At 44.4% G+C, this 13,330-nt stretch overlaps 1 protein-coding gene across 6 annotated transcripts in view; it reads right to left on the bottom strand.

Moving 5' to 3' along the window:
• WDFY3 (WD repeat and FYVE domain containing 3) overlaps nt 1-13,330 on the bottom strand; it is a 282,380-nt gene that overhangs the window by 9,395 nt on the left and 259,655 nt on the right. For all 6 annotated transcript variants that reach the window (XM_043906285.1, XM_043906283.1, XM_043906282.1 and 3 more), the window contains 5 exons: nt 12,135-12,289; nt 10,482-10,640; nt 8,359-8,538; nt 3,762-3,944; nt 2,251-2,347 (listed from right to left, as the gene is read on the bottom strand). In XM_043906285.1, coding sequence (XP_043762220.1) covers nt 2,251-2,347; nt 3,762-3,944; nt 8,359-8,538; nt 10,482-10,640; nt 12,135-12,289 — 774 coding nt within the window. The remainder of the gene's footprint in view (nt 1-2,250; nt 2,348-3,761; nt 3,945-8,358; nt 8,539-10,481; nt 10,641-12,134; nt 12,290-13,330) is intronic.

Here is a 13,330-nt window from a genome sequence, read left to right as displayed (position 1 = left end):
GGTTACAAAGAGTCAGATACTACTGAGTGACCAACACTTTCACTTACTTTCAAACATATGTAACTAGAACAAAGGAGAGAGCAAGAACAAGCGAGCAGGGACCTCCCTGGTGGTCCAGTGGTTAAGAATTCGCCTTCCAATGGAGGAGATACAGGTTTGATCCCTGGTCAGGGAACTAAGATCTCACATGCTGCAGGGCAAGTAAGCCTGCGTGCCTCAACTACTGAACCCATTCGCTCTGGAGCCCATGAACCTGCGTGTGTCAATGAAGATCCTGCGTGCCACAACTACAACCTGACTCAGCCAAAAACAAACGAACAAACAAGTGAGCAAGCACCAGTCCATGACGCATATTTTTTAACAAGACAAATACTTAATTTGCTTGTGTTAAAGAGTCTGCCTGCAATGAAGCAGACCCAGGGATCAAACCTGAAGCCACCCGAAGGAGGAAAATGGCAACCCACTCCATTATTCCTGCCTGGGAAATCCCATGGACAGAGGAGACAGTCCATGGGATTATACAGAATAGGACAAAACTGAGCGATTAACACTTCTACTAACATTAGTAAGCTGGTTGGCTAATTTCAGGTGTTTTTTCTTTTTAACCCAATGGCTTATGATCATGAAAGTCTTCAAACAGTGGTCTCTGACACAGGTTTGATTTCCAGAGAGCCACTAGTCTGTCTTCTCTTTCATCTGGGCCCCTGCCCTTGAGTCCTACCACTCTGACATGGTCCCAAGTTAACCCTTTCTGTGGGCTGCTCTCCGCCTCTGCCACTCCTGCTAAACTTTGTCCACAATGTGAAAACATAAAGAGGATGAAGATATACAAATGTCTCTCCTCCCTGAATCTGACCCCTTCTTCTCTCCTTATTCGTGTTTCCCTGTTATTCACTTACAAGCTTTGTTAAGAGGAGGGCAGAAGGACATACTTCTCTTAAGACTGAACAGCTGATGTCTGTCTGACACACAATAGTTATTAACTTTCAAATACAAACTGAGCTGAATTCTGAGTGTAGGTCTCCAAACACCCAGATGACTTTCTTCTTAGTGGAGCTGCAATTGTCTATGTGGAAATTTACATGCATTAAAGTAATACAAGCATTACAATGTCCTGTCCGTCGGTTCTAGCAAAGAAAGTAAAAGCTATTGTCAGCTTACAAGGAGAAGGATTTGTGTCTTTCTGATAGTAAGTAAGCCTTTTCCCTTAGCAACTTCCTCATATTGTCAAACTCATGCTGAATTCTCAGTGTACAAAAATTAGTCATGGTGAGACGATCTAGAGGTTGAACTTAAAGCCCTATTCCTTTCTATGAAGAGTCTTGGACCAGTTGATCCAAATTAGTGATAGGTACTTCTCTGGAGACTCAGTAACCCAAAGCACACCTTACCTTGATTCTTTGGTGCCATTTCCAAACATTCTGTGTGTGTATATAATATACACACACACAAATAAATCTATCTCTATATTTCACTGGAAAATGTTAAAGTGCTTCACAAACAGCAGCAGATATAGAACAAAGACTGGGGCTTCCCTGGCAGCTCAGTGGTACCAAGAACGCGCTTGCCAATGCAGGAGACGTGGGTTTAATCTCTGGGCTGGGAAGACACCCTGGGGGAGGAAATGGCAAACCACTCCAGTATTCTTGCCTGGGAAATCCCATGGACAGGGAAGCCTGGTGGGCTATAGTGCATGGGGTCACAAAGAGTCACACATGACTTACTGACTAAACAACAAGAATACAGATCACCAGGCTTCTGTGTAATGAAGGCCCTTCTTGAGGGGGTCTAGAGCATGGACTCTGGTCTGTCTCTGTGAATAGTTTACAAACAGGATGCTGCCCTGTCACTCACACTGAGCTGTTCAAGTGATTGGTGGGACTGAGGTGTGGCCCCCTGACTCATCGGACACTGGACTCTTGGACCTGCTTTGTATTTCTCAGAACGGAAAGCCCAAGCCTCTGGTATTCTGGGAAGCTTGTAACTGTATTTACTGTAGGATGTGAAAGCTGACTGTGAGACACTACCGCACGGAGTATTGCCTGATAAACTAGAGAACTCTGTGAGCCCGCCAGGCTCTTACCAGGCAGCCCTTACCAGGCAGTAAGACCGCTTCTGACAGCAATGCCCGACCTCAGGCTCTTGCTTAATGTAAGCTGATGTAAGTTTACTCATAAGGATTTAAAATAAAAGAAAGAAAGAAAGAAAGAAACATGAAAAATACTGCAAAACTTAGAAAGTATTCAATACCGATTTGTGCTTCTGGACAGTCTTCCTGCATTTCGAGGACTTCAGTAGGCTCAGGGGCTGGCGTTTCAGGAACTTGCAAAAATTCCATTCTCCAAAACTGAATTTAAATAAGCATGGGAAAAAAACAATACAGTTGAACAGATTACAGAAACAATTTATGAGTTACCGCATGAAGATGGATTCTCAGGGTTAAATAGGTAACCTGATTTCTCTTATTATGTACAGTCAGGTTTCCCTGTATCTTGAAAAATGTGGCAGGAACTGCCTACAAATAAAACAGTTCTCCCCAAATTGTATTGCATGAGATGTCAGTGGGTTTTTCATGGTCAAGAGAAAAGGAATGGGGTCAAACAGATTTCAGAAACACAGTTAAACTATGTACACTTCCTTATTTCCTACAAAAACCCCTGTGAGGCTTGCATACACTGATATATACTTTACACCTCCAAGAAGGTGTACAGGAAGCAGGAGCCCCAGATGTATTTGGCTAGGGTGCTCTTCACGATGCCTCACAGGTGGAGTAATCTGGAATGCTGCTCTGCAGGCCTGCGGCTTTGGGGGTGTGCCTTTTGGGTGTGTGCCCAGAGTCTGAGAGCAGGGTGTGGCCAGGGAGTGACCGATGGCCTCAATGGGTAGCTCTGCTTGTGACTGTGATTACAAGGGCAGCAACCAGCTGCTCTCTCCTTTTACAGAGCACAATTAAAGAAGGACATAAAGAAAAATCTCCCGAGAGAAACACCCAAGGTGTTAGAACAGATTAAAAAGGTAAACACTCCGTGGATTCCATTTTTGGTAGAGGCCTAACGCATGAACGCATAGGCTTTCCTGGTGGCTCAGACCGTAAACCGTCTGCCTACAATACGGGAGACCCGGGTTTGATCCCTGGGTTGGGAAGATCCCCTAGAGAAGGAAATGGCAACCCACTCCAGTACTCTTGCCTGGAAAATCCCATGGACAGAGGAGCCTGGTAGGCTACAGTCTGTGGGATGGCGAAGAGTCGGACACAACTGAGCGATTTCACTTTCTTTTCTTTTCAACACATGAAAACTAAGAAAAGGATAAACGGATCTAGGATTCAGGTAAAATCACCCAGGATCTGAGACAGGAAAGGAATGAATGATGAGAGGCCCCTGGAAGCATGATCGAGCTCTGTGATTCTCTGCAGAGAATAGACAGTCCTCATTTTCCCTACGAAGCCATCTGACGGGCTGAAAGGCCAACACTTGGGGAGCTGACACTTCTAGCAATCCCAGCGTGACAGGGAAACAGTGTCTAAGTGATCTTGTGTCAAGTGGGCAATAGCACTAACACACCTACTTACTGGGGGAGAAAGAGGCTGAGTCACTGATGCTCCCCACGTCTGATAACCCAGTGGCCAAGGTCTACATCTGAGTGTGAGTTTGCTAAACGGCAGGACAACCTCCAGGTGTCTTCACCTGCAGACAGCTACAGAAGCTTCGGGTGAACTAGGGCAGCAAGCACCCCGGTGCGTGTGCTCACAGCGGACCTACCCGGACCACGCCATCCGAGTGTCCCGTGACGATGACGTTCTGTGTGTCCCACTCGTTCATCTCCGACACGCAGCAACAGACGATCTGCTGGCTCCTGCCCGTGAACGTGTTCACACTCACGACGGGGTTCCCGTTGATGCTCCACACATGGATGTATGTGCCGGCACAGGACACGATGTCCCCCTGAGATGGGAAGAGAAACGTCACTCCTGGGAGAGGACACGCTCCTTTCGGAAGCAATGGAATCTTTGGTGTGGCTCTCGAGAACCCTCTTAAGTGCTTTGACTAGTGACTGGGTAATTTCTGAGGCAGCCTGGACTCCAGAGCTTGCTGACTAAAAAAAATACCCTGAACAGAGGCCTCTTTAAGAATTCAAGGTGGCGTGAAGACGGGCCAAGGTGATCTGGTGATGGAGGTGGAAGCCCTTCCACATACTCAGAAGAGCCCTGCTGCATTCCACGTCAAAGCTATCTGTAATCTGAGGAGGTGATAACCACTCTTTTACCCTTACTGTTTACAAAATTTATTTATACCTTCCACCAAGAGGTAGGAACCCACTTAATTTTACAAAATGAGCCCAATCACAAAAGCCATGGGGTAGAAGAGAAATCTTTTAGTTTGGCACAGCTGGGGCTCTCCTTCAATAAACGAAAAGGTGAAATCTTGGTAACACTGTAATATCCTATTACAAATTTGTATTCACAACAGAAAAGAAGAAAGCTAGTATGTAGGTCATTCCTTGGCATACTGAATAAACCCTAAGACTCCCTGAGCTGATAAGTCAGTTTTTCATGAGTTCCAAAGATGGCGGAAAAAAAAAACAAAAATGAAGCTTTTCCTTCAAGTTCTACCAGTTTGGTGAGAAAACCACCCACTACTGTTAAAGGAACAAAACAAAGATACTTCCTGAAGCATCAACAGTATGTCAGTTAGTGCGCTGGGCCCTTTAGACACCCCAAAGCTTCTACACCATCCCAGGCAGCCTCCTGTATCCCTGAGATAGTCTGACAGGCGTGATGCTAGGTCTGACTTCAGAAATGATCTGGTGGATTTCAGTACAGCCAGTGGGCGTAGGACAACATACAGGAATTGGAAGATGGTCATCAAAAACAATAAATATGCCAGCAAATTTGGAAAACTCAGCAATGGCCAAGGACTGGAAAAGATCAGTTTTTATTCCAATCCCAAAGAAAGGCAAGTGCCAAAGAATGCTGAAACTACTGCACAACTGCACTCATTTCACAAGCTAGCAAAGTAATTCTCAAAATTCTCCAAGCTAGGCTTCAACAGTATGTTAACCGAGAACTTCCAGGTATTCAAGGTATTCAACTTCCAGGTATTCCAGGTATACTATTCCAGGTATTCAAGATTGAGAAAAGGCAGAGGAACCAGAGATCAAATTGCCAACATCCACTGGATCATAGAAAAAGCAAGAGAACTTCAGAAAAACATCTACTTCTGCTTCACTGACTATGCTAAAGCCTTTGACTGTGTAAATCACAACAAACTGTGGAAAATTCTTCGAGATGGGAATACCAGACCACCTCTCCTACCTCCTTAAAACACCTGTATGCAGGTCAAGATGCAACAGTTAGAACTGGACATGGAAAAATGGACTGGTTCCAAATTGGGAAAGGAGTACATCAAGGCTGTATATTGTCACCCTGCTTATTTAGCTTCTACGCAGAGTACATCATGCAAAATGCTGGGCTGAATGAAGCACAAGCTGAAATCAAGATTGCCATGAGAAACATCAACAACCTCAGAAATGCAAATGACACCACCCTTATGGTAAAAAGTGAAGAGGAACTAAGGAGCCTCTTGATGAAAGTGAAAGAGGAGAGTGAAAAAGATGGCTTAAAACTCAACATTCAAAAAACAAAGATCACGGCATCCAGTCCTATCACTTCATGGCAAAGAGATGGAGAAACAATGAAAACAGTGACAGATTTTATTTTTTTGGGCTCCAAAATCACTGCAGATGGTAAATGCAGCCATGAAATTAAAAGATGCTTGTTCCTTGGAAGAAAAGCTATGACCAACCTAGACAGCATATTAAAAAGCAGAAACATTACTTTGCTGACAAAGGTCTGTCTCGTCAAAGCTATGGTTCTTCTAGTAGTCGTGTATGGATATGAGAGTTGGACTATAAAGAAAGCTGAGTGCCGAAGAATTGATGCTTCTGAACTGTGGTGTTGGAGAAGACTCTTGAGAGTCCCTTGGACTGCAAGGAGATCCAACTAGTCCATCCTAAAGGAGATCAGTCCTGAATATTCATTGGAAGGACTGATTCTGAAATTCCAATACTTCAGCCACCTTATGTGAACAGCTGACTCATTAGAAAAGACCCTGATGCTGGGAAATGATTGCGTGTGGGAGAAGGGGATGACAGAGGACGAGATAGTTGGACGGCACCCCTGACTCAACGGACGAAGAGTTTGAGCAGGCTCTGGGAGACAGTGAAGGACAGGGAGGCCTGGTGTGCTGCAGTCCATGAGGTTGCAAAGAGTTGGGCATGACTGAGCAAGTGAACAACAACAACATCAGAAAGAGGATAGCTAGAAACCAAACAGCTGGACCCATGCAAGAGAGAAGGGAAGGGAAGGCAGGTGTGACCCAGTGCTTTTCCAAACCGCTGTCTGTGCTGGTCTTGCTGCTGTTCCTCCCCCTTCTCCCCCAGTCTACCAAGGTGGCAAGAACCAAACAAAAACCCAAACAAAAACCACGCTGAGCAAAGCACCGCTGTGTCTACCTCCGGATCAGCCCCTTAACCACCTCTGACGACAAGTGTCAGCAGCTGAGTTTTAATTAATGGGTTCAGTCTCTGTAGGAGATGGGAGGCTGCCACCCCATGATGTACTACGCAAGACATTCTGCAATTACTCCAGGGCGCCTCGATTAGAGTGCATTTGAGCAAACCCTGTGGTTATGAGGGTTGAGTAAGGAGAATTAAAGGGCAGCTGCAAGGCAGCTTATGCCCAAAGTGTAGACTGCAGTAAGGCAGACTTGATGATGGCTACAAAAATGTAACAGAAATAGAAATCTTCTCATGAGTGATGGAGATGACAAATGAATCTTCAAAGGGAAAAATCTAACACGTCTGTAGTGTCCACAGCAACTATTGCAATCCAGTGAGTGTATGCTGGCCCCAATGACAACTAACTAGAAATAAAATCCTCAGCATTTAAGAACAATCATAAAACAAAGTGCTTGAAATAGTGCAATTATGTATTTGACTCAGAGCAACACAGTGAAGATCAGAGTGGTTCTGCTGCGCTGACATTTCCATAAACCTCCTCTTAGATGCCTTTGCAGGAGCAACCGAAGGTGCTGTTTTAAACAACATTTTAAGCCTTTCAAATATATATGAAAACAAATTTGACTCTCTTATCCCCACACACTCCCCACTCATTCCTGACTCTGATTACTCTTATTATTATGAAACAATCTAAGTGACATTAATAACAGGCCTTCCCTGGTAGCTCAGTGGTAAAGAATCCACCTGCCAATGCAGGAGATGCAGGTTCGTTCCCTGGGTCGGGAAGATCCCCTGGAGGAGGGCATGGCAACCCACTCCAGTATTCTTGCCTGGAGAATCCCCATGGACAGAGGAGCCTGGCGGCCTACAGTGCATGGGGTCACAAGAGAGTCAGACGAGACTTAGCAAGTCCATGGCACAACTGCAAGTGCCATTAAGTAGAAATGAGTAAATTTCCTTTTCTTTTTTTTCTCTGAGTGACTGCAAGGTATTTGACTGAAAGCACAGTACTCAATACTCAGAATCTTCCGGTATAAATTAAAGATATGCCTCCTTTGAAAGGAAAGCTGCCTGTGGCTGATGGTATGACAAAGCTAGGACCACTCTGTGTCACTACTGTGATCCCTGGCGGGGCTGACAGCGAGGGTGGGAGTGAATATTTACAGCTAAGAAGTGATGAGCTTGGGGGTTCTCATTAACTTGCAGACTGACCTGCATATGTGAGAATTTGTCCCCTGGACACAGAGACCTCATTCTCTCTAAATCTAGCCTGAATGTCCCCTGCTTCCCAACACCCCAAACCAATGACTTTTTCCCCTTCCTTGCCCAGTCTGCATGGGGGCTCCTATGCCAGCACATTTATTTTGTTCTGTTTCACTGTATTCTTGAGGGCCATTTTTCCCCCCATACCTTTGGAATCTGTTTGTTTTTTTTTTTTTGGAATCTGTTTTGAAAACCGTTTTAAAACAATTTTTCTCTTGTTTGGGTACCCAAATATTACTCTCCTCACTTTATAAATACTTGGAACATATTTCATAAAACTTCAACAATTTTAACAGACCCCACAAATTTCTTGCTTTTAAAAAAGCACATTCTAGACTGTTTTATTTTGAACCAAATCTTGCTCTTTGAAGTATTGCTGCAGTGATAGGATTTTAAGACAGAATTGTTTCCTGGGTTACAAACTTTAATATTCATTTGCTTTTGCAAACAACATCTAAACCAAGTGGCTTTTATAAGATGCATGTCCATCAACTTAGAAAGCAGTTATTTTTTATTATGCTGGCCAGAGCTACGTGTCTTCCTACATACAAACCAAGTGAGCAATTTACGACTTACGGTTAATTCATTGATACATAGAGCAGACACGGGAGCCCGGTGGCCTCGGAGCTGGGTTAGGAATGACAGCTTGTTCAGGTCCCAGATGATGCAGGTTCGGTCTCGGGACCCACTGACAATGATGTGATAGGCTAACGACGCGGTGGCACAGGTGACCGTATCAGTGTGACCAAGTAAGGCCTAAAAGGGGAACAGATGAGACCAGGCTGATCACAGTGGCCATGCTCCTTAGCAGACTCCAAACAGCTGGGCGCACTGCGAACCAAGAGGCGTGCAGATAGCAGAGAGCGCCTTGAGCAGCAGCATCTGGAAGGCCCTCATTCTCTTCTCACCACTGTCCCTGCCTACCCCAACAGGGGTTAAGAGAGAAGTGTGGAGGACTTGGGAGACGCCACTCTCCATTATTATCTTACTTCTCTCCTGGACTCAGCCCAGGATCTCAGAAGGAAGGGGGAGTCGCAACTGCAACCCAGATGGGGTTTTCTCACACTTTCCATCTCCACACCGAGATGTGTCCATCATAGTCCCCAAATTCAGAATTTAAACTCGGAATCTGCCGTCGTTTCCTCCAAGTCCATTCTACGGAACTACAATTGGATGTGTTGTTTTTTTTTAAATGTAAGTGCGTGGTTGTAACACATGGTCCCAGAAAGATGCAGGGAAAATGCAGCTCTGACCTGTCTGCTGAGCACCTGTTACGGAGCTGGAAACACCTGGGCGTCTCCTGCACCCCAGAGGGACCTGTTCTCAAACCAGAATAAACATGTTTCTCTTTTGCTGGGATATGAAGAGAAACAGGATCCAGGGAAATGGTAGTGCAGGAAAACAAACATTTTGAATGAAAAGATTCAGATGACTGTCAGGAATTTCTGAGTATTTACTATTTATCAAATTTTGGTGATGCACACACCCTTACTATATATTTAGCAAACCCAGAAGGCTGTTTGAAGTGAGAAGTACTTGGCACTGAGGGGCTAGCAGGCACGCTAGCTAGCTTGGAAGCCCATTTTCTAAATTGAAAATATCGTTAAGCAGGAGTGTATGGATCAGCAAACTTCACCGAGAGCCTCGCACCTGCTCATGGGGAGACCGTGTCTCACAAGGACTCACCTTTAGACCCAACAACCACTGAAGTTTCTGGACAATAGAGATGGTCACTGGAGTAAGCAAGAGGGGCTCAATTCTTTCTATAGATATTTAAAACAGCATTGTTTGTCTGAGTCTGGTTTTAAAATAGCTTTGGAATCACACAGAACTGAATTTATATCCTGGCTTTACCACTAGATGTGACGGGGACCTGTGTCTTAAGTTCTCTAAGCTGTGGTTTTTCCAGGTGTTAATTAGCTCAGGCTGATAATGATCTTGTATACATGTCAGGATTGCAGTTTTACATTTTTTAAACCCCCAGCACAGTGCCCTGAACACGGCAGGTGTTCAGTAAATGGCAGATATTACTGTTACACTACTTTTAAAATTTGTTATCACAGAAAACACCTAGATATAAACTCCATTAAAAAGAAACTTACAGTAAATTCACTTATAAATCAAATATTAAAAAGGTTATGGTTTCATGATAAAAGAATTCTTGGTTTGATTAAACATTTATGATAGAGTCAGCTCATAACAAGTAATCAAAAATTCTTGTTAATAAGATCACCAATGTTTTTTCTGAATACATTTCATGAATTTGCCATGTTCTGAATATTATAAATGAAGAAAAAGAAAAGCCAAAAATCAACAACTTAATGGTATAGATGAATAAAAAGCATCCAGAAAAGAAGTTATTATGAATCAATTGCAAATATAACTGGTTTGCAAGAATTTAACCTACATATAACTCTGAGAAACATTGACATTACTTAAATATATTTTAAAAAAAACCTATATCACCTAAAGATATCTTGCTTCAGATTTTAAAAAAGGACAGCTTGGATCATCTTCAGAAATAGTATCCTCTGATTTTTCATTTACTTTTTTTTAAGATCCATTTCTAGCAAAAGAACATATATTTCTTGGTCTTGTCCATTAATGTCTAAATTGCCTGGGAATTAAGGAAATTTTTCAGTTTCTCTAGAGCATGAGCAGGTGGGGTGGAATAGGTCCACCATCTCACATTCTGTTACCTGTTTGAGAGTGAGAGTCTTAGCCTTTTCTTTCGAGGTGCTCATCTCCCAAACACAGACAACCGTGCTTGTTCCACCCGTGATGACCAGCTTGGGGTTGGGGCAGATCGCACAGAGAATCTGGCCCCACTCCGACAAACATTCATAAACAGTCACTGCCTGTAAAATAGAAGAGATGTGAGACACACATGCCATCAAGCACTACAAGCTTCTGAGACATGACAAGCATAGCAAGTGAAAGAGAACCTCTGTGTGGGTCCCTCCCGGGCAAATACCTGCGTCCTGCAAACACCTGCTGGGCTGGTTCCCTAAAGCTCTACTCTGAACTACGCCCTACAGCCTCCTAACTGTAGTTGCTGTTGAAAATCATAAGAAGAAGCACTTTGTTCATATTGGGGGTCTCCAGTTTCTCCAGTCAGGGAAAAAGATGTTCAGATTGTGTGATGGAAAATGTATACTATCTATGGTGAAACAGATCACCAGCCCAGGTGGGATGCAGGAGACAAGTGCTCGGGCCTGGTGCATGGGAAGACCCAGAGGAATCGGGTGGAGAGGGAGGTGGGAGGGGGGATCGGGATGGGGAATACGTGTAAATCTATGGCTGATTCATATCAATGTATGACAAAACCCACAGAAATGTTGTGAAGTAATTAGCCTCCAACTAATTAAAAAAAAAAAAAAAAAAGATATTATGAGCAACTGAAGTTGCTGGAAAAAAAAAAGAAATTAGACACTTGAATTTGAAGCAACATCAAATAGTCAATAATGTTTGATAAATCTGCCATATTATAACTATGTTGTTATGAATTCTATACTTCTGCCACCTCTACATGTAACAGAAGAGACTCAGTTCTTTGATTAAAACAAGTTACTTACCTATTATATATGCCTGCATTTATCTAATATAATGGATCTTAAATAATGGTTAACAACCACATTGTAAAAATAAAAGATTAATTTGTAAATCATAGCTTTCTAGTAAATTCTTTTTAATTTCAAAAAAAAAAAAGGAAAATGTTCAGGTTGTGTGATGCTATGTGAGATGCAGGGTGTGAGCTGGTGAAAGGACGCATCCGCTGTAGCAGGTGGAATGTAAAACCATGAGTGCTGCTGACCATGACCATGTGACCAAACAGAAGTGTGTTACAGACACGCGCTGTGTCCCTCATGCATTCAGGAGGGCACTGTCAAGGGGCAAGCACAACCCCGAAGGATCATTTATGTTTTGCCTCTCCAAGAGACGCCAACGGGACTCAAAATGGTAGCCACAACTACTTCTTAGGGGAAGGGTGGCAGGTTTTCTGCCAGCCATTTAGGAGTGCTGGTAAGTGGGAGAGTGACTCAAAAGGAGTCTTCTGGTTGGCAGAAATATTGAATACCTGGTTGGCTAGGGTCCCCTGGAGGAGTTCTTGGAGTGGAAGGCAAACTGCTAGCCCCTGGTACACAACCTTCCAGGAGAGGCTTTTCTGTAGGAAACACGACTTGTCCACTAGCTCCTCTATCCTGATTGGATGCAGTGAGGCTCTCCCTTCCTCTGGGCTACGGAGGAGCAGCTGAGAAGCCCTTGGCCTGAGCTGTCCCCACCCCCGTGAAGCAGGATCTCCAGACCACGGAAGAGCAGGATGACATGAGTGAGCAAGAAACAGTGCTAACCTTGTCTGACTCATAGGTCCCCAGCCTGCAGCTGAGGTCCGCGTAGCCCCAAGCGAAAGTTTTGTTCCAGGTTGGCGGGATAAGAACTTTATTCTGTTCTACCGCAAGAATGCCTTTGTCTGTACACACGATTTGTCCCACAGGCTCTTTGAGTTCTACAAAAAACAAATCAACACGTTAGAACCAGTATAGGGAAAACTAATTTCATTATCCCACATAGGAGGGTAGAGTGTGTTAGTTGTGTCCGACTCTTGTGAGCCCATGGACTGTAGCCCACCAGGCTCCTCTGTCCGTGGGATGTTCCAGGCAAGAATACTGGAGTGGGAAGCCATTTCCTCCTCCAGGGGATCTTCCCAACCCAGGGACTGACTGGCATCTCTTGCATCTCCTGCCTTGGTGAGCAGATTCTTCACCACTAAGGCCACCCGGGAAGCCCACGGGGGAGGGTAAAGGGATCTCAAATATTCATACAAATCAAGCCTCCTGACACCCACATTAATACAAGATGACCTGAGAAGTAGGGCGTGGCTTTCGATGGCGTCTTCTGCAGACCCACTGGGTGGATATCGACCCTGACTGGTGTCTCCAGCCTGCCTGGCTATGGACACTTGCTTGGGTTTGGCTCCCAGCCATCAGGCCCACCTTTTGATCCCAAGGACTGCCAGAGTGTTCTGGGATGCTCCCCAGAACGCCACACAGACCTCCAAACAACCTAGGCCTTCCGCTCCTCCCAGCCCTAGACTTCCTGAAGGAAGGCCAAGAACCCCAGCTCTGACCCAGGACTCTGTTGACCACGCCAGTGCTCCAGAGCCATCTCTGGGCAGTGGCTGCAGCTGGCACAGGGCAGAGTCTGTGGAATGAGACAGGCGGCAGAGAGCTGGGCGCCCATCCAGACTTTGATGCTCCAGTTTTTGGATTTAAGTGACAACTTCCAAGACTCTGCAAAACATTTTTTTTTTTTTCATTCAAAGTGGAAAAAAATCTACTTGGAAAAGTAATTTAAAGTAACTTACAATAACAGTAGATGAAAGAAGCTTTTAGTTGGCATGTTAAAAACACAGACTTCTTACTGCTATATCTAAATTGGCAAGACATGTGTAAATGAAGATGGCAGAAGTTTTTCTACAAGTTGAATTACAAGATTTGGTGTATTAGTTTTCACTACCCTAGCAGAGAGGAGAACCTGTTGGGTTTCT

This window comes from Cervus elaphus, chromosome 6 (assembly GCF_910594005.1).
Source record: "Cervus elaphus chromosome 6, mCerEla1.1, whole genome shotgun sequence".
NCBI classification, from domain to species: domain Eukaryota; kingdom Metazoa; phylum Chordata; class Mammalia; order Artiodactyla; family Cervidae; genus Cervus; species Cervus elaphus.
This window is presented reverse-complemented; position numbering and strand designations above follow the sequence as displayed.